The 25653-nt window shown below is 35.7% G+C and overlaps 1 protein-coding gene across 1 annotated transcript in view; it reads left to right on the top strand.

Moving 5' to 3' along the window:
• Positions 1-5407: 5407 nt before the first annotated feature.
• The window catches only part of tgfb1a (transforming growth factor, beta 1a), a 34449-nt gene continuing 14203 nt past the window's right edge, over positions 5408-25653 (top strand). The window contains exon 1 of the mRNA XM_056474151.1: positions 5408-7322. Within this exon, the coding sequence (XP_056330126.1) occupies positions 6998-7322 (325 nt within the window). The 5' untranslated portion in view covers positions 5408-6997. The remainder of the gene's footprint in view (positions 7323-25653) is intronic.

Below are 25653 nucleotides of genomic sequence, written 5' to 3'. Positions count from 1 at the left end.
AGTTTCTAAAGATGACCTCCCGGGAGAGACACGGAGCGGTGCCATCATCTTCCACCTCAGCTTGTACCTCAGGGCAGCTTGAAGTAAGTTCGTGTTGCTAAAGTAACGTTTATCAATAACAACAATAAAAGTTTTAGTGCACTGCAAACTTGTGAATAACAACAATAACCCGCAAAATAACTGTTGCACACTGTACATGAATAAAACTTTTATTGTTGTTATTGATAAACGTTACTTTAGCAACACGAACTAAGGCTATCAGTCTTTTAGCTCGCAGCCATTTAAAAAAGTGCACTAGTGCATAGTGTATGTGTCATTTGGGACGCAGTGTGTACTTTCCACTGTTTAACACAATGAGAATAGCCATCTTCATGTTTGGCTGACAGTGAGAGTGGAAGTTGTTTGGACTAATAAGGTCTATAAGTGTGTGAATTTTGGTGATTTTTCTTCTAACGGTGTGTGTGTGCGGCCCTTGGGCCCTAGAAGAACTTCATAGAAGAACCATTTATGCCTCAATTTAAAGGGATAGTTCTATCCAAACATTACAATTCTGTCATCATTTACTCATCCTTTACTTATTTCAAACGTTCTTCTTTCTTCTGTTGAACATAAAAGAAGATATTTTGAAGAATGCTGAAAATCTGTAACCATTGACTTCCAAGTATTTGTTTGTTTTTTTCTACAATGCAAGTCGATGGATTTCAATATATCTTTTGTGTTCAACTAAGAAAGATTTATGAATACTTGAGGGTGAGTAAATTGAATTTTTTGGGCGAACTGTCCCTTTAAGCTTGTGGGCACATGAAGCGTATGCTGAAGCCATTGCTCTCTTTGTTTTGGACTCTAGCTTCCCTGGCTTCAGTTTGTGAGAGAGATTACAGGTCGGTGTTGGCTGTAACCACAATAACAAACGGACTAAGAGCCTGTCCTACAGTAACCTGCGGGAACCCTGCTGAAAAGGAGATTTAGAAATTGTATATAGTTACACAGTGATTTAGCTTGTGATAGTATTATAAAGTGAGGGATTTCAAGGAAAGTAAAAGATATTTGTTAACACTTAATCCTATGCCTTCCAAGCAGTCTGACATTGCGACATTTTCTGACCTTATTCACACAATTGTCATTATGGTGCTATTTAACACATTACCACCTAAAATATATATTATTATATTAAATATAATGATAGTTATGAGTGTATTTGGCTTAGTTGAGAATGATAGCAACAGATTACCGTCTCTATGCAGGCCTGTTTTGTAGTGTTAGCTAATAGAAACGGGGTTGCATGGATTTACTCCACTTTAGAAAAGAAGAAAGAATTATTTTATAACTCCCCCAGAGTTAAACAAGTGAATTTAGCCATTTTTTAATCCATTTTGCCAATACCTGGGTCTGGCCAAAGCACTTTTAGCTTAGCTTAGCGTAGATCATTGAATCGGATTAGACCGTTAGCATCTCACTCAAAAATGACCAAAGATTTTTTTTATCATTTTATAGTAAATATTACATAGTTTAGGTAAATATTGAATTTTTTAAACCATTTACCCGATCTCTGGGTCTGACAGGAGCACTTTTAGCTTAGCTTAGCAAAGATCATTGAATTGAATTAGACTATTAACGTCTCACGCTCTCAAAAAAAAAAAAAGATTTTGATAATTTTATAGTAAATATTGTATAGGTGGTTCATTCCGCTGTGGTGACCCCTGATTAATAAAGGGACTACGCCGAAAAGAAACTTAAGAAATGAATGAATATTGTATAGTAAAGTAAAAATAGTAAATATACAATTTATGAATTCATTCAGCCTATCTCCGGGTTTGACAGCTGCACTTTTAGCTTAGCTTAGCATAGATCATTAAATCGTATTAGACCGTTAGCATCTTGCTTAAAAATGACCAAAGAATATCGATCATTTTACAGTAAAGTAAATATTATATAGTTAAGAAAATATTGAATTTTTGAATCCATTCAGGGGATCTCCGGGTTTGACAGAAGCACTTTTAGCTTAGCTTAGCATAGATCATTGAAGCGGATTAGACTGTTAGCATCTTGCTTAAAAATGACCAAAAAATATAGATAATTTTATAGTAAAGGAAATATTATATAGTAGAGAAAATATTGAATCTTTGAATCCAATCAGCCAATCTCTGGGTTTGATGGCAGCACTTTTAGCTTAGCGTAGATCATTGAATCAGATTAGACGGCTAGCATCTTGCTCAAAGGACCAAAGATTTTTTTTAGCATTTCTTAGTAAATTAGATATTATATAGTAAAGTAAATATTGAATTTTTTAAACCATTCAGCTGATCTCTGGGTCTGGCCAAAGCACTTTTAGCTTAGCTTAGCGTAGATCCTTGAATCGGATTGGACCGTTAGCATCTCGCTCAAAACTGACCAGAGTTTGTTAATTTTATAGTAAATTAAATAAAGTATAGTAAATATAGATTTTTTTTAAACCATTCAGCTGATCTCTGGGTCTGACGGGAGCACTTTTAGCTTAGCTTAGCATAGATCATTGAATTGGATTAGACCATTAGCGTCTCACTCAAAGCCCAAAGATTTTGATCATTTTATAGAACAGTAAATATTGTATAGTAAAATAAAAATAGTAAATATTGAATTTTTGAATCCATTCAGCCAATCTCCGGGTTTGACAGAAGCACTTTTAGCTTAGCTTAGCATAGATCATTGAATCGGATTAGACCATTAGCATCTCGCTCAAAACTGACCAAAGAGTTTGTTAATTTTATAGTAAATTAAATAAAGTATAGTAAATATTGATGGTTTTCAAACCATTCAGCAGATCTCTGGGTCTGACGGGAGCACTTTTAGCTTAGCTTAGCATAGATCATTGAATCAGATTAGTCCATTAGCATCTTGGTCAAAAATGACCAAAGCGTTTTGATAATTTTATAGTAAAGTAAATATTGTATAGTAAAATAAATAAAATGTAGCAAATATTGAATTTTTTAAAGCATTCAGCTGATCTCTGGGTCAGATGGGAACACTTTTAACTTCAAAAACTCTCCTAACAACTTTTCATTTTCTGTCATTATTAATACATAATGTAACTACAGAGGAGTCAATAAGCTTTAAATAGGAAAAATGAAATCTCTTTGGTAACTTTTAAGCAACATGCTAATGGTCTAATCCGATTCAATGATCTATGCTAAGCTAAGCTAAAAGTGTTCCAGACAAACCCAGAGATCGCCTGAATGGATTGAATGATGCTAAAACTCAACTGTTTAACTGGGGGAGATATAAAATGAGCCTGTTTTCAAATCACAGATCATTTCACTGCTCTTTAGGTCCTCCAGGTGGTGCCAGAAACACATCAAAACGGATGCTTTTTTCAACTTCAGCAAGTTTTATCATCTTTGTTAAAAGCAACATGTCAGTTGTACCCAGCAAAAGCATAACACACACACACACTTGTACAACTATCTTAATGGGGATCTCCCAGATGTAATGATTTCTACTCTGTACAGTGTGTGTATTCATGGAGGCACGGTGGCACAGTGTGTAGCACTGTCGTCTCACAGCAAGAAGATTGCCGATTCGAGTCCCAGCTGGACCAGTTGGCATTTCTGTGTAGAGTTTGCATGTTCTCCCCGTGTTGGCGTGGGTTTCCTCCAGCTGCTCCGGTTTCCCCCAGAGTCCAAACACATGCACTATAGGGGAATCGTATGAACTAAATTGGCCAGAGTGTATGAGTGTGTCTGTGAATATGAGAGTCTATGGGTGTTTTCCAGTACTGGGTTGTGGCTGGAAGGGAATCCGCTGCATAAAACATATGCTGGAATAGTTGGTGGTTCATTCTGCTGTGGCGATCCTTGATAAATCAGAGACTAAGCCGAAGGAAAATGAATGTATGAAAAGTGTATATTCTATCACCCAACCATCACATGACAAGCTGCGTTTTTAAAACACTTTATTCTGTGTGAATTCCGATTAGTATTCATCATGGGGACCAATTATTTTTAAAAATGGCCAAAATATATTGAAAAATGCATATAATTTGGTCCCCACAATTTAAATATACAAGGTATACGAACACACACATGTTGGTATTGGTAGTTTTTGAGGACTCTCCATAGGCGTAATGTGTTTTGTACTGTAAAAATGCTAATTATATTGCCCTACCCTTAAACCGGACCCATTTAAATGTGAAAAAAAAACATTAAACAGGATTTTAAGTGTTTTTAATTACAACAACATCAGGCATGTCCTTGCAAACACTTTATAGAGTACAAATAGGTCATAACCATCTCATTATACAAAAAAACGTTCATGTAAACCACCAAAACCAGTATGTATTCAATTTGTTTTGTCTCCATGATGAAAACTAATCATAAATCACACAGAATTACATGTTTAAAAAACGTAAAGCTGCAGATTGTTTCATGTGAGGAAGGGTTTCATGATAGAATACACAGTCTGTACAGTAAAAAATCATTACATCTATGGGAAGTCCCCATTAGGATAGCTGTACAAGTGTTTATGTGTGTGTTTAACTGGTACTCCTTACATTATGGAGTAAAAAAGTATATTAATACCAGGACACACACACACACACACACACACACACATTAAACTAACATTTAAAGGTCTCGTGAAGTGCTTAAAATGTAATTTTTTTTGCACAATCTCAACTGAAACACGAAAGAGAGGGCAGGACATAGTGTAGCTCCTCCCCTTTTTAAAAAAAACACCCAATAACATTTTGTTTTATCACATCTCTGCCAGTGAGAGTGGTTGAGCTCAAGCACATCAAATAAAAAGCAAATGAGAAGCGTCTCAAAGGGGGCGGGGCATGTCAGAAAATACAGAGCATTTGATTGGTCAGAATATTTGATGAGAAACTGAAGTATGAGGTGACATGAATAAAAACTGCTGCTGGATTTTGGAGGAAGTGACAAAGGACAAGCTTTACATGTTTATATCAGCTTTATATCTCCTAAACTTGAATTTTGTCACTGTTTTACTGCGCACTAGCTTATAAACATCCTATAAATCTAACAATACTGATGCTAACATCTAAAAAACCTTTGTTTTAATTTCATGGCACCTTTAAAACAAGCCAAACGTGACATTGATGATAGTGTTCTGTTGTGCACCCAGACAGGGATCAGTGTGTTTGTGTAATCAAGAGCGTTCCAGCATCTGTCATCATCCTACCTGGCACTCATTTATTAAAGCGTGTGGTTAGGTTGCACAGACGTAAGTGTCACGGCCGTGTTATTTACCTGTCTGAGCTTTCGCTGAGCGTTTGTGTGCTGCTAAAAAGCTTCCCGGCCCATAAAAGAGAAGTGTAGATTTCAGAGAGTCTGTTAGCCTCATTTCCTGGGCGGAGAGTTCTTGGCCACAAGCAGCCCAGAAAAAAAGAGAGAAGTTACTGGAACGTAAAGCTCTCTCGCAAATCATTTTGTCAGCAAGCTCTGACAAGCGAGGAGTGGGGAGTGTGTTACAAGAGGGAGCTCATAAAACGACTGCTTTACCAAAGAGAAGCAGGCTCTGAAGGACTGTTTTTTTCACACTCAATACTGCAATCAAAACGTGGACAGACGAGAGAGTGGACCTCACTTATCACTGCTTCTGGGATTCGCCTGGCTCTTTGTTTACTTCATCTGTCACTCGTGTTTTGGTTAAGTTTGACTTTCCTGAAACATTACATCATCAGAAGCAAAACGTCAGGGTATTTTTTTCTTTTCTTTCATCCAAGGGATCTGTTTTCCTTTCATTTCCTTTCTGTTCTGTGTAAATGGATTGTTTGGCTTGTTTGGAGAGGGAAATGAGACTTTAAAGAAGCATGCTAAGCATGTAAAATAACACCGTTAGGTATTTTTATTGATCAACCGTGAAGCCTTTACTCTGTTAACGTTTGTTCTGAGTTGCTTACAGGTTGCCAGGGCAACTCTGTAAAAAAAAAAAAAAAAAGCTAGAGACCGAGCGAATCGTCATTAATTTTAGTAGATTTTTTTTCAGAAAATCTGTAAATCAGGCTAGCAGAGAAAAGCATTTGAGGTAATCTGTTAATCTGAGCGAGCAACACCTTTAAAAAAGCTGCTTTTTATGAACTATTTAGGTTTTTTAACTTTTAAACCAAGCAAATCGTCATTACTTTTGGTTTTAAATCAGCATTTTTGTCCAGAAAATCAGACTAGCAGAGAGAAGCTTGTTTTTAAAAGCAAGCTTTTGAGGAAATCTGTTAATCTGAGCTAGCAATGCTGTAAAAATCAGCTTTTTAAGAACTCTTAAGGCTTTGTTTTACTTTCAAACCAAGCAAATGGTCATCACTTTTAGTTGATTATCAGCATTTTTCCAGAAAGTCAGGCTAGTAGAGAAGCTTGTTTTTTAACAAGAGGAAATCTGTAAAAAAACGGACACTGTTATTGTTATTTGTCATGTTACACGATGCTTCAGGATGACGTCTGTTCTGGCGAACTTATAAAACAGGACTTCTTTAGATTTCAATGAGATGACAAAAACATCAGGTTAAACCCATGAGAAGTGAATTACTAATCAGGAAAGAGGAAAAGTTAGCGAGCGAACACACTTACAGACGTGTCATTGTGCGTCTCTGTGTTTTCACAACTATCCAAACCTCAAAGTAGGTGGAAAAACAGGCCGTGTAGACGCATGCTCTCGAATAACGATTCCTTTGTGCCACTGCCAGCAGTGATACGTATGAGGTGGATTCATATTTATGTATAGTTTTAGCCCATATCTGTGTTTGTATTCATATAAGGGGTTGCCTAATAATTGCTTCTAAGCTAGTTTGTGTGGGCGACGGTTTGCTCCATTGCGCTGTCTGGATGGAGGTCTTAGGAAATTCCCATATTGACGGACATCATCTGTTCCGCTGACTCCATTATTCAAGGTGTTTTCCAGACCCCTCAACAGGTAGCATCACCTCTATAATCAGAAGCTTTCAGATCCAAACACTTTCCATTTTAATTTTCCCTGCTTGCTGGACAGTTTGGTCTCAGATTTGAGCAGTATGAGGTTGGTTTGCTTGGTGCTGACCGCCCTGTGTTTGGTCACGGGAACGGGCAGCATGTCCACCTGCAAGACTCTGGACTTGGAGGTGGTGAGGAAGAAGCGGATTGAGGCTATTCGGGGTCAGATCCTCAGTAAATTGCGCATGGCTAAAGAGCCTGAATCCGGGGCGGACGAGGACGGACAGAAGATCCCGGATTCCTTGCTTTCTTTATACAACAGCACTGTCGAACTGAGCGAAGAAATGAAGACGAAGCTCGTCCCCGTGCAGGATGAAGATGAGGACTACTTCGGCAAGGAGGTGCACAAGTTCATCATCCAGCAAGGTTAGAAATTTAAAGTATTTCTTTTTACTTCTTAATAAGTAGTATTCAATATCATGTTTAGTCCTGTCAGCATTCTGTGCTCATATATTTCGAACAATAATCGTATAACTGTGTTAGAATTGCTAAATGATGACAAGAAAATAAAGTGGTTGCACAATTAATTTAAATTTGATCCAATACAATTTCCAAGACAAAAAAATATATTTTTCAAGACACTTCTATACAGCTTAAAGGCTAATTTACAATTAATTAATTACATTTAAAGGCTTAACTTGGTTAATTAGGTTAACTAGGCAGGTTAGGGTAATTAGGCAAGTTATTGTATAATTATGGTTTGTTCTGTAGACTATCAAAACAAATATTGCTTAAGGAGGCTAATAATATTGACCTTAAAATGGTTTTAAAAAAATTAAAAACTGCTTTTATTCTAGCTGAAATAAAACTAATAAGGCATTTTCCAGAAGCAAAAATATTATAGGAAATACTGTGAAAAAATTGCTTGCTCTGTTGAACATCATTTGGGGAATATGCTGTATATATACAATGGGTAAAATAAGTATTGAGCATGTCATAATATTTTCTTGTTGAATACATTTCTAAAGGAGCTGTTGACATGAAATCGACTCAGATTTTGGTAAAAACACCAACAATCCAAACTTATAAATAAAACCAAACAAAACTAAATCAGTAAAAGAATATTATGTGTAATAACAATGGAATGATACAAGGAGAAATTTCTGAACTATTAATTTATTCATTCATTTATTCATTAAGTCATTCCTTCCTTCCTTCCTTCCTTCCTTCGTTCATTTATTCCTTCATTCCTTCCTTCCTTCATTCATTCATTCATTCATTCATTCATTCATTCATTTATTCATTCATTCATTCATTTTTGCCTTCAGCCTAAGGCCCGTTCACACCGAGACGCTTTTTGCTTGCGTTTTTCATTGAAATTTCGCATTGTGACTAAACCAAGGGCGCTAATGTGATCGTGCGCACCAACGCACAAAACGGCAGGAAGAAACGCCTTAAGCTGCGGTCACACTGGGCTTTGTGTGTGCGAAATTCTGTCGTACGGCGCTGCGAAAAGGGGCGGGATTAAACAAGATGATTAGATGTTTAAAAAAGCGAGCGATTGCTCCATGTTTTAAATTTCTGTCCAGAGAGGTCCTGTTTTGATCCTCGATTGGTCTCACGCAATCAAGTGATGCGATTTCATAGGTCAGAGTTCACCAAGCTTGAACTTTGCACGGCTGCGAAACTTGACGCATGACCCTGCGTTTCCGGTCTGACGCATTCGCGTGCGTATGAATGGAAGTCTATGGGAGGAAAAGCCCAGTGTGACCTCAGCTTTATGCTTGTATTTTTGTGTTGATGCGCCTTGTCAAAAACTTCTCCACCTCTCAGATTGGCGCTTTTGTTCATGTGCCCGGAGCTGCTGAAGCTACAGTAAACACCACTTGGAGGCACTCAAGTGCAAAACAGTCGAGGTGATCCCAGTTTCACTTTCATTCAATGAAGAAGATGAGGCATATCTCGATCGGATACTCGGCCGGCCGGAAGTGAGATATGCACATCAATTATAATAGCATTTTTTATGACACTGTAAAACAATAATTAATATTTTTACAATACTGTGATGGTTGGGTTTAAGGTTGGGGTGGGGTTAGGCGTTAAAATACAATGTATTAGGTAATTTAATAGATAAAATAAATAATATTCGGTACATTTACTGTTTTTACGTAACTGTGACGGTTGGGTTTAGGCTTGGGGTGGGGGTAGATGCAGGGGCGTAGCAACCGGGGGGGACGGGGAGGATCCGTCCCCCTCACTTTTAGAGACAGACCATTTAGAAACAGGTGATTAATAATTATATGAACGTATGATCTCATACAGCCGTCCCCGCCACTTTAAATAGTCTGATACGCCCCTGGGTAGACGTTAATAAAATACAATAAATAATAAAATAAATAATTCTCGTTAACTTCCAGCCGCATCCATATCCGATCTAGCAACAACCCAGAGGCAGATGGAGCTGCTTTGTTCATTGGTGTCTGAACACAAAGAGCCGTACAATAAACGCAACAGCAACTACAATAATGTCAGTAGCAGTAGAGAGTAGCAAATAGAATTTGATAGTGAGTTTCATTTCACTTTTCTTTCAGGACTTACAAGTTCACCAAGCGCCATCTAATGTCAGGGGGTAATTTTGCACAATCACTCTGCTCAACGCTGATGGAAATCGCCTGGGTTTGAATACAGAAAAACGTGTAGAAAAATGCTGACGATAAACGTGAGCGAAAAGCATCCCAGTGTGTACGAGCCTTTAGTCTCGGTTTCAGAGGATGCCACAGTGGAATGAACCACCAACTATTCCAGCATATGTTTTACACAGCTGATGCCCTTCCAGTCTCAAACCATTACTGGGAAACATCCATACACACTCGTTCACACACACACTCATACACTGCGGCCAATTGAGTTTACCCAATTCCCATGTAGCCCATGTGTTTGGATTGTGGGGGAAACCGGAGCACCTGGAGGAAACCCACGCCAACACGAGGAGAATATGCAAACTCTACACAGAAATGCAAACTGACCCAGTCGTGACTCGAACCAGCGACCTTCTTGTGTTGAGGCGACTGTGCTAACCACTGAAAAACCATATATATATATATATATATATATATATATATATATATATATATATATATATATATATATATATATAATACTACTTAGATAGTAATATATACTACTTTGATTGTGCTAGTTAAAACCGCTTAAGTGGGTTGACAAAATTTGGGCAGGTTTAGGATCAATTAGGATGTTTTGTACGTGCATTTTACGTAAACGTTCAAGTATATCTGGCAACGCCATTTTCTCATTGTAATGTTGTGGCGTGTGTTTGAGGTTCTTCTCAGAGACTTGCTTCTCTGGTGAAATTTGGATTTGCAGACTTCAAAAACCTGTTTTTAGTCGGCGCCAGTGGTGTAGTGGTTGGTGGTCAACACATGCTCTCCAGTGCTCACGGCGACCTGGGTTCGATTCCGCCTCGCGGTCCAATGCCGATCCTTCCCCTCTCTCTGTTTCCCATGCTTTCCTGTCAATACTGTCTACTGTCATATTAAATAAAAGGTGAAAAACCCAGAAAAAATATGTTTTTAGTATTAAATGAACCATGGTCTGTTAGCGTTCAGTGGTTAGCACTGTCACCTCACAGCAAGAAGGTGGCTGGTTCGAGTCCCGGCTGGGTCAGTTAGCATTTCTCTGTGGAGTTGGCATGTTCTCCCCATGTTGGCTGTATTATGTGTATCTCTCTCAACTTTAACATTGAGTTAAGACAGCTTTAAATTTAAAGTTCTTTAAACTTAAACCATGTCCATTACACTTGAATTATAAAGTCCTATCAACATCACTCCTAATTACAACAACCTATCTATTTAAGTTAACTAAACTTAGACCATTACACTTGTATTGTCAGGTCCTGTCAACATTAACCTGAGTAAAGACAGCTTCACTATTTAAACGAAATAAACATAACATTTTAAAGCAGCACAAACACTTCCTTTTTTTAAGTTGAAACAACACATTTTTTTGTTTAGTGTACGCCATTGCGTGGGTTATATCACTGTGTTGCTTGGAGGATTTTTTTTATAATGCATTGTTGCAGAGTACCTCTCCATTATTGACTGCTTGTGGGCCTTTTGTTGAGCGTGATAGAGGGATGGCTTCAAAATCTAAAGGGTCGAAGATGGTAAAGATGATTAAATAAGTTGCCTGTGTTTCCATTCTTGGACTGAACATATTTTAGATATTTTTGGCAATGCGTATAGCATTGTTCTGGTGTTGGTCAGAAAAAAGAAACCAAAAAACACCACCCTGGCGAGCAGACCATTCGTTTTCATTTATGAGCAATATTTCCGTTGCTTCACAGCACTCATTTTTGCGTGTGTTATTCTGACCTGAGGTTTTGATCCCATCTCGAGAGCAATGCAGCATACTGTACGTGTATTTGCTGTTTGCTTGTCACTCATTAAGCACTCATTCATCGCAACATCTGATAGGCTGTTGAGCTTCAACCAAGCCACGCACCCAGCCAGCTGCATTTTATTAAAACAATAGCGCTTCATACCGAAGATTATTTTCATCGTTATTGTCAATGGTGTACTGTCAATAAGTACCGATACTGTTTTATAACTCTAGTCTTGTTTATCATCTCTTAACTCTTTCCATTGGATTCAGATCAGGTGATTGGCTGGGCCATTCTACAGCTTTATTTTTTTTCTCTGAATCCCACTGAGAGTTTTCTTGGCTGTGCTTTTGTCATTGTCTTGCTGAAATGTCCACCCTGGTTTCATCTTCATCCTCCTGCTAATGTAGATGTTGGACTGAAGCAGCTGATATTCATTTACAGTGAGGAGGGGCAGAGGCTTGCTGAAGAACTACTGAGAGATTTCAGCTGCTGTCTGGGCTTTCACTGCATTTCTACACCTCCCTTTCTTTATCTGTTTAATCATTGTTCATTCTGTCATATCATTTTATTACATATAACTTCATTTCTAAACTTACTAGTTTTATTTTGTTGTATACTACTTTGGTTATAATCATTATAGGACAACGTTGTTACTGTGGTTGTTACCAACATCCGGCGAAAAATTCAAGTGAACCTTTAGAAACGTTTTCTGAAAAAAAATGATGACCTCTCCAATACTTATTTTACCTGCTGTATATATATATATATATATATATATATATATATATATATTTATATTTATTTATATTTATATATATATATATATATATATATATATATATATATATATATATATATATATATATATATATATATATATATATATATTTATATATTTATATTTTATATTTATTTATATTTATTTTATATATATTTATATATTATATATTATATATATATATTTATATATTATATATATATATATATATATATATATATATATATATATATATATATATATATATATATATATATATATATATATATATATATATTTATATATATATTTATATATATATTTATATATATATTATATATATTTATATATATATTATATATATTATATATATATATATATATATATATATATATATATATATATATATTTATATTTTGAGAGGATCACGTGCTTATGATCAACACGGCTGGCTCCTCATTAGCTCCATAATCTGCCCCATTAGATGATTACAGAAGCATTATAAATAACCAGTTTTTCACTCCAGTTATCTTCGTCTTGAAGCTCCCCCAACCCCTTCCGCCCCTACTTCCTCTCCCTTTTCCGATAGGGTGACACGGTGGCCCAGTGGCTAGCACTGTTGCCTCACAGCAAGAACACCGCTGGTCCAACCTCCTATCGGGCTGGTTGGTGTTACTGTGCGGAGTTTACATGCGGATCAGCTGAAATGCCACCCGAACCCTCGGCTTCATACTAATCATCCATCTGCCACCCGCCATATAATTTTATCTGATATTTATATCCACACCAGAATTGCACCGGATCGTCACTTTAATAATTCTAATTCTTTGTTTTTAGCATGATGATTGGCGTCAGGTTAGCGTGGATCATTCATTATTAACAGCACATAGTACATCTCTGATAGTAAAACAATACGCTAATCAGAAACTCTTTTAAATGAACATTTAATAATAAAAACAAAACTTTGTTACAGCAAAAAAGTTGACAAAAACATTGCCACTTCAGCCTAAATGCCAGCTATGCTATGCTTTTTATGTAGCATGATGTTTCATATTTGAGGTACCGGTCTTGTGGCTTTCATATACATACCCAGCACTTCACAGCCGTTTGCACACCCAGCATCCTTGTTAACAACGCTGCACTTTTCTTTCCTTCCTTTTGTTTTTAATTCTCCCTTTTTAAGCTTCGCTCGGTTCTGTTTCGCCTCCACCATTTGCTTTAACAAATGGACCTCCACCATGCACCTATTTTATTTTTATTTTTTTAAATTAGGGCCCGTTTGCCTGGTGAAAAATGCATTAAAACACTTTCGTATTTTACAGCATGTGTTTTAAAAAACACAAAGCAAAAATTATTAATTATTAATCTCATCCACCAGCGACCCACCTGCAATTTAATCATTATGTATTTTTTTATTACCCGACCCGCCCAACCCGCGGATATAACCGACATCCGCACATCACTATTTAAACAGGTTCATAGGTTTCCTCAAGAGTGTTTCTTTGAGAGAGATTTACTGCAAATAAGGCAAGACAAGTTTAGCTATACAGCACATTTCATACACAATGGTAATTCAAAGTGCTTTACATAAACAGGAATAAAAGAAACAAGTATAAGAACATAAAATAAATAAAAATTATAATGATTAAAAGCAGATTAAAATGTGTTAAAATGGGTTTTAAAAGAATGAAAAGGAAAAGAAAAACATAATAGTGCGATCTGTCGGACGTAGCACAGTGCTCATTCAGTAAAGGCACAGCTAAACAGATGTGTTTTCAATCTTCATTTGAATGTGCCTAATATTGGAGCACATCTGATCATTTCTGGATGCTGATTCCAGCAGCAGGGGGCGCTGTTAGTAGCTGAAAGCCGATTCACCCTGGTTTAACTGAACTCTTGGAGTTTCTAGTTTATATGATCCTAAAGATCTGAGTGATCTGTTTGCAATCGGTTTGTATTCAGTGAGCATATCTGTACTGTATTGAGGGCCCATTTAGTGATTTATAGACCAGTAATAATACTTTAAAATCTATTCTGAATGTAACTGGGAGCCAGAGTAAAGACCTGAGGACAGGTGTGATGTGCTCTGATTTCCTGCTTCTGATCAGAATCCTGGCCGCAGCGTTTTGGATTAGCTGCAACTGTCTGACTGTCTTTTTGAGGAGGAAAGTGAGGAGTACAGTAATCCACCCTGCTGCTGATAAAAGCATGAACAGGTTTCTCTAAGTCCTCACTGGAAACAAAGCATCTAATTCTTGCATTTTTTTGAGATGATAGTATGCTGACTTAGTTACTGCTTTGACATGACTACTGAAATTCAGATCTGACTCCAGAATCAGACAAAAAAATAATACCATGATTTCTTGAAGACGTGCACGACAATCACAGTTTTGGTCAATCGCGTTTGCATTTTCAATTTGATTAATCACCCAGCCTATATATATATATATATATATATATATATATATATATATATATATATATATATATATATATATATATATATATATATATATATATATATATATATATATATATATATAAACATTGTGAGCAAATTTCTATCTGCTTGTTCGGAGATATTAGAAATTCTTACCTTTCTGTACTTTTAGACCAGATGTTAATACTTTCCACATCTGTTTATCGATGGAGAAATACATTTACACTCAATTCTTACGAAGTAATTTGCTGTAAACCACCCCTGTAAACTTGTTAGACATAAACATAAGGCTACATTGTGATCCAAAGCATAAATCATTAAACCCTGAGGAGATGAAGCTTGTGTGAAGGATGAAACCGGAGGACAGAGGCAAATATGGGCAAGAAACTGCAATAAGGGCTCAACCAATCAGATCAGCCGTCCTTCTCTCTTATTTCTTTTGGTGAGTTCCTGTGGAGTTGGGGGCTTTCCTGTAACCCGATCTCTCTTTGTATATTCTGTGTCTCTTTGTTCCTGTCTTCTCTCTTGTTTCTTCCCCTCCTTCATCAGTCTGACAGGCCCATCTAACAGGAAACAGAGTTGCTTGTTTCTGAGATGCTAGATTAGAAACAGTCCAAAATAGCGATACTGAATTCCCCCTCTCCAAATCCCAGTGCTACAAAACTCCTGACATTCTTGTGTTCGCATAGGGAATCCCTCAGATAGGGTAGAATTTGAATATATCATTGAGTCCTGATGCAATCGCTAGACAGATACTGCACAGACCATGTGAAATTAAACCCTTGGAGTAAGATGGCTCAGAACTGGCAGATTAGCCCAGAAGGGATGTTTTAATTATGGTCATTTCTAGATGTAATGTGTATTGTAATTAATCGTGATTAGTGCTGTCAAATGATGAAATGTGATGAATAGCAACCAAAATAAAAGTTTTATTTACACAGTGTTTGTGTACTCACTGTGTGTAAATTCATTCATTCATTTTCCTTCAGCTTAGTCCCTTATTTATCAGGGATCACCACAGCGGAATGAACCGCCAACTGTTCCAGCATATGTTTTACACAGCGGATGCCCTTCCAGCCCCAAACCAGTACTTCGAAGTGTGTAAATATTTTGGATAAATAAATAGAACAAATATAAAATACAAGACAATAAAAAAATGAAATATGTACACGTGTGTGTGTGTGTATGTGTATATATGTATATGTATATGTGTTTATATGTATATGTGTATATATATATATATCTATGTGTGTATATGTGTGTATATGTGTATGTGTGTGTGTGTGTGTGTGTGTGTATATATATATATATACAGGGTTGGGCGATGTCGACCAATTTGGCATCATACAATGTCTAATGGGAAATATCGTGATGGACGATGAATCGTTGTCGTAGGCGGCGGTGAATTAATTATTTATGAATAATTAATCAAATCATAACGAATTAATTTTTTGTAGCCTGCCGTTTCAACTAGGGCATGCACTGTGTAAAACGTATGTCGGAATAGTTGGTGGTTCACCCCTGATGAATAGAGGGACTAAACTGAAGGAAAATGAATGAATACTAAAAATACCGAAGTGTTGTTCCCAATTCAGTTTGGTATATTTCGTATCACTGAGCCCAATCTAATGCTGTTGGGTGGCGTACGTATTAATAATACCATGTTGAACCTCACAGTTGGTGTTTTGTTCCGATTGGCCTGTTTTTTTTACCTAGATTTTACACTGATTGGATTTACATGGGAATGAGATAACAATAGTGTATGAGACTCAAGGTATATCATTACCATGTACTGACCTTTTATTATTCAGATAGATCTATATACATTTGTAAACACAATAGCTTAATAACTCATCTCTAATAACTGATTTATTTTATCTTTGCCATGATGACAGTAAATAATATTTGACTAGATATTTTTTAAGACACTTCTAAACAGCTTAAAGGGACATTTAAAGGCTTAACTGGGTTAATTAGGCAAGTCATTGTATGACAGTGGTTTGTTCTGTAGACTGTCAAAACAAATATTGCTTAAAGGGCACCTATGATGAAAGTCATCTTTTGTAAGCTGTTTGGACAGAAGTGTGTGTAGGTATAGTGTGTCCACAGTCATATTGGAGTGATATAAACACAATAAGTCTCTCTTTTTTTTTTTTTTTAATTTCCTGACGTTAAAATAGGATCCAAATCCCAGTGATTCTGAGGCCGACCGCAACGTGAAGTAGAAGTGCGGTTTCCCTGCCCACCGAATCGATTGACAGGCGCCAATGTCTCCATAAAACATGTATACACAGGTCCACAGAACATTTTCTGCAAATAAACTGGGATTAATATATCTGTTCCAACTCTCTATGACTTTTATAAGTTTAAAACGTTTAAAACAGCGTGTTTGAAATAAAGACAGTAAAATTGCTACGTAATTCAATCACCACGTCATATGGGGTCTTTAAACCTGCATGTGTGTGTGTGTGTGTGTGTGTGTGTGTGTGTGTGTGTGTGTGTGTGAAACCCATTGTTTCAGAAAGGCTTGAATAAACTCCACCACAAATACATCAAATAAACTTATGACTAATGCGCTGTATTTCAGCTTCATCCCTGTCTGTCTCTGTCACCGACTGCTGTTTATCTGATAATGCACTATAAGAAGCAGACACACATGTGGAAGCAGTGGGCGGGAAGAAGCAGCTCATTTGCATTTAAAGCCACAGGCTACAATAACAGCTACACTGTACTCCGACACCAAAATGGGCAGATTCTGTAGGCTAAAATAAATGATCTGATGGGTGTTTTGAGCTGAAACTTTACAGACACATTCTGGAAAAGAGGTAAAATAGGTGCTAATAAAAAAAAATAGGGGGCTAATAATATTGACCTTAAAAAGGGTTTTTTAATTTTTTTTAAAACTGCTTTTATTCTAGCTGAATTAAAACTAATAAGACTTTTTCCAGAAGAAAAAATATGACAGGAAATACTGTGAAAAATTCCTTGCTCCGTTAAACATCATTTGGGAAGTATTCAATCATTAATTCATTCATTCATTATGCTGGAAAAGTTGGCAATTCATTCCGTTGTGGTGACCGCAGATTAATAAAGATGTTTTTACACAGTGGATGCCCTTCCAGCTGCAACCCATCACAGGGAAACATCCATACACACTCATTCACACACATACACTACGGAGAGCTCACCCAATTCACCTGTATCAAATGTCTTTGGACCTGTGGGGGAGACCGGAGCAAACCCACGCCAACATGGGGAGAACGTAAACTCCACACATGCCAACTGACCCAGCTGAGGCTCAAACCAGTGACCTCCTTGCTGTGAGGCGATTGTGCTACCCACTGCGCCACCGTGGCGCCCTTGGGAAATATTTGAAGAAGAAAAATAGTTTCACAGGCTAATAATTCTGACTTTAACTGTATATCCAGATTTTTATCCTACGGCACCATTAAGATATACATCGTCCCCCTTACCATACCAATCATGCAGTTGTGTAATTATTAATTCTAATAAATACACAGCCATAAATTTACACCATCTCCTGCAGCCATGCCTAGTTTCCAATGTCTTTTTTTTTGATCAGTCAATCTGTTTTACTGCATATGTGCTTCTTCTCATCTCATGTTATTACATGTTAAAAATTGTGCTGACGGCACGGCGTGTACCCAGGAAAATGTGTCAGGGCTTAATATGATCAGAGCAGGATTAGTAGTTCGAGTTCACCCAAAAATCTAAATTCAGTCATCATTTACTCATCTTAATGAGTTTGGTTGAACACAAATAAAGATATTCTGAAGAATGTTGGAAACATGTAACCATTGACTTTCCATTGGTTTTTCCTACTGTGAAACTTGATGGTTACAGGTTTCCAACATTCTTCAAAATATCTTCTTTTTTGTTCAACAGAAGAAAGAGACTCTTAAATATTTGGAATTGCTTGAGGGAGAGTAAATCGTGAGTAAATGTTCTGTAAGGAAAGAGTAAGTTATGATTCTAAGTAAGGCGTCAGTAAATGAAGGGGAAACGTAAAGCAAGTGTGTAGTAGGCACACTTAAAGGGATAGTTCACCCAAAAAATGAAAATTCTGTCATCATTTACTCTGCCCGTACTTGTTTCAAACCTTTATGAGCTTCTGTCTTCTGTTGAACACAAAAGAAGATATTCTGAAGAATGTTGGAAACCTTTTTGTATTTATTTTTTTCTACTGTGGAAGTCAATGGTTACAGGTTTCCAACATTCTGCAAAATATCTTCTTTTGTGTTCAACAGAAGACAGAAACTCTTGAATTGCTTGAGAGAGACTAAATAATGAGTAAATGTTTTTTGTGTGTGTGTGAAGTATCCCTTTAAGTGCAGAGTAAGTTATGATACTAAGTAAGGTGGCGTTAAGTGAAGAGGAAACATAAAGCAAGTGTGTAACAGGCAGATTTTTAAAGGGATAGTTCACCCAAAAATGTAAGAATAAATTATCATCATTTACTCCCCCTTATTTCAAACCTTTCTGAGTTTCTTTCTTCTGTGAGAGACAAATGCAGATGTTTTGAAGAATGTTGGAAACTTTTTGTATTTATTTTTTTTACTATGGAAGTCAATGGTTACAGGTTTCCAACATCCTTCAAAATATCTTCTTTTGTGTACTACAGAAGACAGAAACTCTTGAATTGCTTGAGAGAGAGTAAATAATGAGTAAATGTTAGTTTTTTTTGTGAAGGATCCCTTTAAGCCCTTCAAATACAGAGTAAGTTGTGATTCTAAATAAGGCAGCAGTGAGTAAAGACTATAGAATACACAAGACGTGTCACTCGTGATGTTTTGAATGGGGAAAAGTGTAACGGTCAATATGGCGCATGAAGCCCCGCCTTCTAGTGCAGGAGCCAATCAGCGATCGCTATAGACAGACGTTTCTCCAGTTGCTAAGATCGGACCAGACGTGTGCTTTTATGACAGTTTATGTGGTCAACAAACATGCTGGAATCTCAGCGAATACTTGCATCCCATATATAAGAAATAGATCCACATAAAGCTTGAAATCTGCTTTTAAATAAACACACTACACTTGAAAACAGCAGTTTTTGGTTTTGTAATTGGTTCTGTCCAACGCACATCACGTGACTGCAGCTACTCAAACGCCCACAACGTAAACAAAGAGTCGCTGTCGTTCTGGAGGAGATTCAGCATCAAGACCAAGTTGTGAATTGCTTCAGAAGAGCAGCGTGATCTGATCATTATGATAACGTGTAAAACGAGCGTAAACGAGGTTGGTGTCGTGATCTCGTTTCTTTCGAGTAGCTCGGACACCCTGAAAAAAATGCAGATTTTGTTTGATTCGGACATTTAGAAACTAAGCTCATGAGACGGTCGTTGTTTAACTTTATTGGTGATTGCAAATGTGAAACCCAATCGCACAATCGCATATATACAAATGTGAAACCCAATCGCATATATATGCATATATACAAATGTGAAACCCAATCGCATATATATATATATATACAAATATACAAATGTGAAACCCAATCGCATATATATATACAAATATACAAATGTGAAACCCAATCGCATATATATATATACAAATATACAAATGTGAAACCCAATCGCATATATATATATATATATATACAAATGTGAAACCCAATCGCATATATATATATATATATATATACAAATGTGAAACCCAATCGCATATATATATACAAATATACAAATGTGAAACCCAATCGCATATATATGCATATATACAAATGTGAAACCCAATCGCATATATATATATACAAATATACAAATGTGAAACCCAATCGCATATATATATATATATATATATACAAATGTGAAACCCAATCGCATATATATATATATATATATATACAAATGTGAAACCCAATCGCATATATATATACAAATATACAAATGTGAAACCCAATCGCATATATATGCATATATACAAATGTGAAACCCAATCGGATATATATATATATATATATATATATACAAATGTGAAACCCAATCGCATATATATATATATATATATATATACAAATGTGAAACCCAATCGCATATATATATACAAATATACAAATGTGAAACCCAATCGCATATATATATACAAATATACAAATGTGAAACCCAATCGCATATATATATACAAATATACAAATGTGAAACCCAATCGCATATATATATACAAATATACAAATGTGAAACCCAATCGCATATATATATACAAATATACAAATGTGAAACCCAATCGCATATATATATATATACAAATGTGAAACCCAATCGCATATATATATATATATATATATATATATATATATATATATATATATATATATACAAATGTGAAACCCAATCGCATATATATGCATATATACAAATGTGAAACCCAATCGCATATATATGCATATATACAAATGTGAAACCCAATCGCATATATATATATATATATATATATATATATATATATATACAAATGTGAAACCCAATCGCATATATATATATACAAATATACAAATGTGAAACCCAATCGCATATATATATATATATATACAAATGTGAAACCCAATCGCATATATATATATATATATATACAAATGTGAAACCCAATCGCATATATATATACAAATATACAAATGTGAAACCCAATCGCATATATATGCATATATACAAATGTGAAACCCAATCGCATATATATATATATACAAATATACAAATGTGAAACCCAATCGCATATATATACATATATACAAATGTGAAACCCAATCGCATATATATGCATATATACAAATGTGAAACCCAATCGCATATATATATATACAAATATACAAATGTGAAACCCAATCACATATATATATACATATATACAAATGTGAAACCCAATCGCATATATATATACAAATATACAAATGTGAAACCCAATCGCATATATATGCATATATACAAATGTGAAACCCAATCGCATATATATATATATATATACAAATGTGAAACCCAATCGCATATATATATATACAAATATACAAATGTGAAACCCAATCGCATATATATGCATATATACAAATGTGAAACCCAATCGCATATATATATATATACAAATGTGAAACCCAATCGCATATATATATATATATATACAAATGTGAAACCCAATCGCATATATATATATACAAATATACAAATGTGAAACCCAATCGCATATATATGCATATATACAAATGTGAAACCCAATCGCATATATATATATATATATACAAATATACAAATGTGAAACCCAATCGCATATATATATATATATATACATATATACAAATGTGAAACCCAATCGCATATATATGCATATATACAAATGTGAAACCCAATCGCATATATATATATACAAATATACAAATGTGAAACCCAATCGCATATATATACATATATACAAATGTGAAACCCAATCGCATATATATATACAAATATACAAATGTGAAACCCAATCGCATATATATATACAAATATACAAATGTGAAACCCAATCGCATATATATATACATATATACAAATGTGAAACCCAATCGTAAACTTAGCTAACAGTTTTGGAGAATTTAATGTTTCCCCATTCAGACAGAATGCCTGAGCATACTGCCCGAGAGGCGTTTCAAAGAGTGAAATGACTTGCCGTTATAGGGACTTTAGCAGTAAGTGAAGAGGAAACATAAAGCAAGTGTATAATTGGCAGATATTTAAAGGGATAGTTCACCCAAAAATGAAAATTCTGTCATCATTTACTAATCCTCCACTTATATAACTCTGTTTGTGTTTCTTCAGTTGAACACAAAGGAAGATATACGGTAAAATGTTGAGGAAAAAAAAACATCCATTGATTTCCACAGTGTTTTTCTTCCTACTATGGATGTCAATGGCTGCTTTCCCCCCAACATTCCTCATAATATCTTGTTTTGTGTTGAGCAGAAGAAAGAAACTTGTGAGTTTGGAATCACTTGAGTGTGAGGAAATGGTGAGGAAATTGGGTGAACTATCCCTTTAAGCCTGCTGGAATCTGGTTGCGCCCATTACTAATGATAGGCCTGTGTCAGAGCCTGTTAGGACAGCTGTCCTGAGGATACCTGTGTGCCAGCCTTTGTAAACACACACACACGCACACACACACACACAGACAGAAATCCTACTCCACCCTCATCTCATCCAGCCTTAACAAAAAGCAGTGCACTCAGTCCTGTCCACCAGTTACACACATGAAGATTTAAGATAGCAGAAAATAATAAACACATTTTAATAAATGGGAAGTCAGTGGAATTTCAAAATGTCAAACTAAAAACACCCTGAAATTTCATGACTCGGGCAAAACAAATATAACATTTCCTGACTTGTGTGGCATAGACTTTTTAAAATGCCATGATATTCCAGAACATTCAACGTCAAACGTTCGACAGAGCAGAGATCAACATCCCATAATGCAATTCACAACCATAAATAAACAACAACACTTGTGTATTACAAAATACAGAAACTGTTCATTAACAGATATTGTTTGCAGTGTGGGATTAAACACTGAATATATCTGCGCCCTCAGATGTAAATCAGACTCTAATCATAACTAATCTAATCACACCATACACTTTGCATGTGTCAAAGCACTAAACTTCCAGTAGAGGAAGTCCCCTGTCTGAAAAAAAGTCCTGTCCTTTGTGTGTGTGTTTACTGTATAAACTGTATGTATACACTCACTGGCCACTTTATTAGGTACACCTTACTAGTACTGGTTTGGCAAACCTCTTTTGCCTTCAGCACTGCTTTAATCCTTCGTGGCAGAGAATCAACAAGATACTGAAAATATTCCTCAGAGATTTTGCACCATATTGACATGATAGCATCACGCAGTTGCTGCAGATTTGTTGACTGCACATCCATGATACGAATCTCCTCTTCCACCACATCCCAAAGGTGCTCTATCGGATTGAGATCTGGTGACTGTGGAGGCCATTTGAGTACAGTGAACTCATTGTCATCTTCAAGAAACCAGTGTGAGATGATTCATGCTTTATGACATGGCATATTATTCTGCTGGAAGTAGCCATCAGAAGATGGGTACACTGTGGTCATGTAGGCTGTGGCGTTGTCACGATGCTCAATTGGTACTAATGGGCCCAAAATGTGTCAAGAAAATCTCCCCCACACTATTACACCACAGCAGCAGCCTGAACCGTTGATTCAAGGCAGGACGGATCCATGCTTTCATGTTGTTGATGCCAAATTCTGACTCTACCATCCGAATGTTAAGCAGAAATTGAATACTCATCAGACCAGGCACCGTTTCTCCAATGCTCTATTGTCCAGTTTTGGTCAGTGAATTACTTAAGGAAGAGTAAACAGTGTGTAAATGTTAGGTTTTTTAGTGAAGTATCCCATTTAATATAGAGTAAGTTATGAATCTAAGTAATGTGTCAGTAAGTGAAGGGGAAACAAGCAAGTGTATAGTAGGCAGATATTTAAAGGTATAGTTCACCCAAAAAAATTAAAATTCTGTCATCATTTACTTTGCCTGTACTCTTTTAAACCTTTATGAGCTTCTGTCTAATGTTGAACACAAAAGAAGATATTCTGAAGAATGTTGGAAACCTTTTTGTATTTATTTTTTTCTTCTATGGAAGTCACAATATGTAGTTTTGAAATTTTTATCATTAAGGGAGAATGACATACAAAACTTCATAGCCTTGTGTGAAATTTTTTTTTTGCCCCTTAACCTAATAACTGCTTGGGCCACCATTAGCTGCAACAACTGAAATCATGCATTTTCGATCATTTGCAACTAGTCTGTTGCAGCGCTGTGGAAGATTTTCAACCTACTCATCTTTACAGAATTGTTGTAATTCTTGTAACTCATCTCAATTGGGTTCAGGTCAGGACTTTGACTAGGCCACTCCAAAGTCTTCATCACTACGACTGCATTTTACCATTAAGGTAAACCATAAATTCAAGTTAAACCTTAATTAAATTGAATATTAGTGTGCAACTCTTCCCACATTACCAATACAGAAACACAAGTAGTGCAGAGAACAATTGAATTGAGTCGGGGGACCCCAAAAAAGTGATGAACCCAGCTGCTTTCAGTTTAGAGTCAGTGGTGTTGTTGGAGATCTGAGACTTTTTTTTATTTTAACATTTTAGTTATTGATTGCATATGGGGCTTATAATTCATTTAAATGTTGGTGTCGAATTGATGAAGATTTGTTTTATTAGCATGCTTTCTTAACTTGTAGCACATTTGAGCTATGTTTTCCACCAATTTACTGTAGTTCAAAAGTGATTCTGGTCTGAAGCATATACTGAAACTGAAACCTGGGTTCCCACCGGTCATGGAATTTTCTGGAATATCATTTTTAAAAGGTCTATTCCAGACATTTAAAGTCTGGGAATTTTATATTTGTTTTTTTTTGTCCAAGTCATGGAATATCAGGGAATTTTTCACTTGTCATTGTAAATTTTACTTACTTCTCTCTTACTAATTGTTTTTAATTGTTTACTGTTTTTTTAATCATGTTTGGTGTGTTTTCCCTGTCGTTACGGCTAGGCTATTTTTCACTGTACTTTCTATATGCTGCAAATATAATGTTAATTCATTTAAAACAATGCAGATAGTGTGGAAGGAATTTCAACAGTGTGCTGGTTGCACTGTAAAAAAAAATACGTGTCAAGTAACAGGTTCTGTATTTCATAAGTCATGTTTTTCTGTGTATTCATGGATATTAATTGCATTATTTGACCTTGATCACAACTTTGTCGACTATCGATGTTGAAAATTCAACAGTGCAGTTTAATAAAATGACTTTTATTGATATTTTAGTAGTTTAAAATGATATATTGTATAAGAAATAATATGTAGAAAGTTAAGTCTGTATAATAACAGAAAGAGTAAGTTTATCACCAGGTTTTTGTACCGTAATTTACAGCACCAACCCAGACAATTTATCACTTCAAACTATTAAAAATGTCAATAAAAGTCACTTTTTCATATTTTCATCATAAGTTGTTGGTGGAAAGATAAATAAAAAAATGCATGTGAAAAAAACTCCACTATATATAGAAAAGTGTTTTTCTATTCATTAAAGTCATGGAAATTCAGCTTTGTAGTCAGTGAATGTCTAAGTGAATTTGCTATT

The sequence above is a fragment of the Danio aesculapii genome, chromosome 15, assembly GCF_903798145.1.
Source record: "Danio aesculapii chromosome 15, fDanAes4.1, whole genome shotgun sequence".
In the NCBI taxonomy this organism is placed as follows: domain Eukaryota; kingdom Metazoa; phylum Chordata; class Actinopteri; order Cypriniformes; family Danionidae; genus Danio; species Danio aesculapii.
This window is presented reverse-complemented; position numbering and strand designations above follow the sequence as displayed.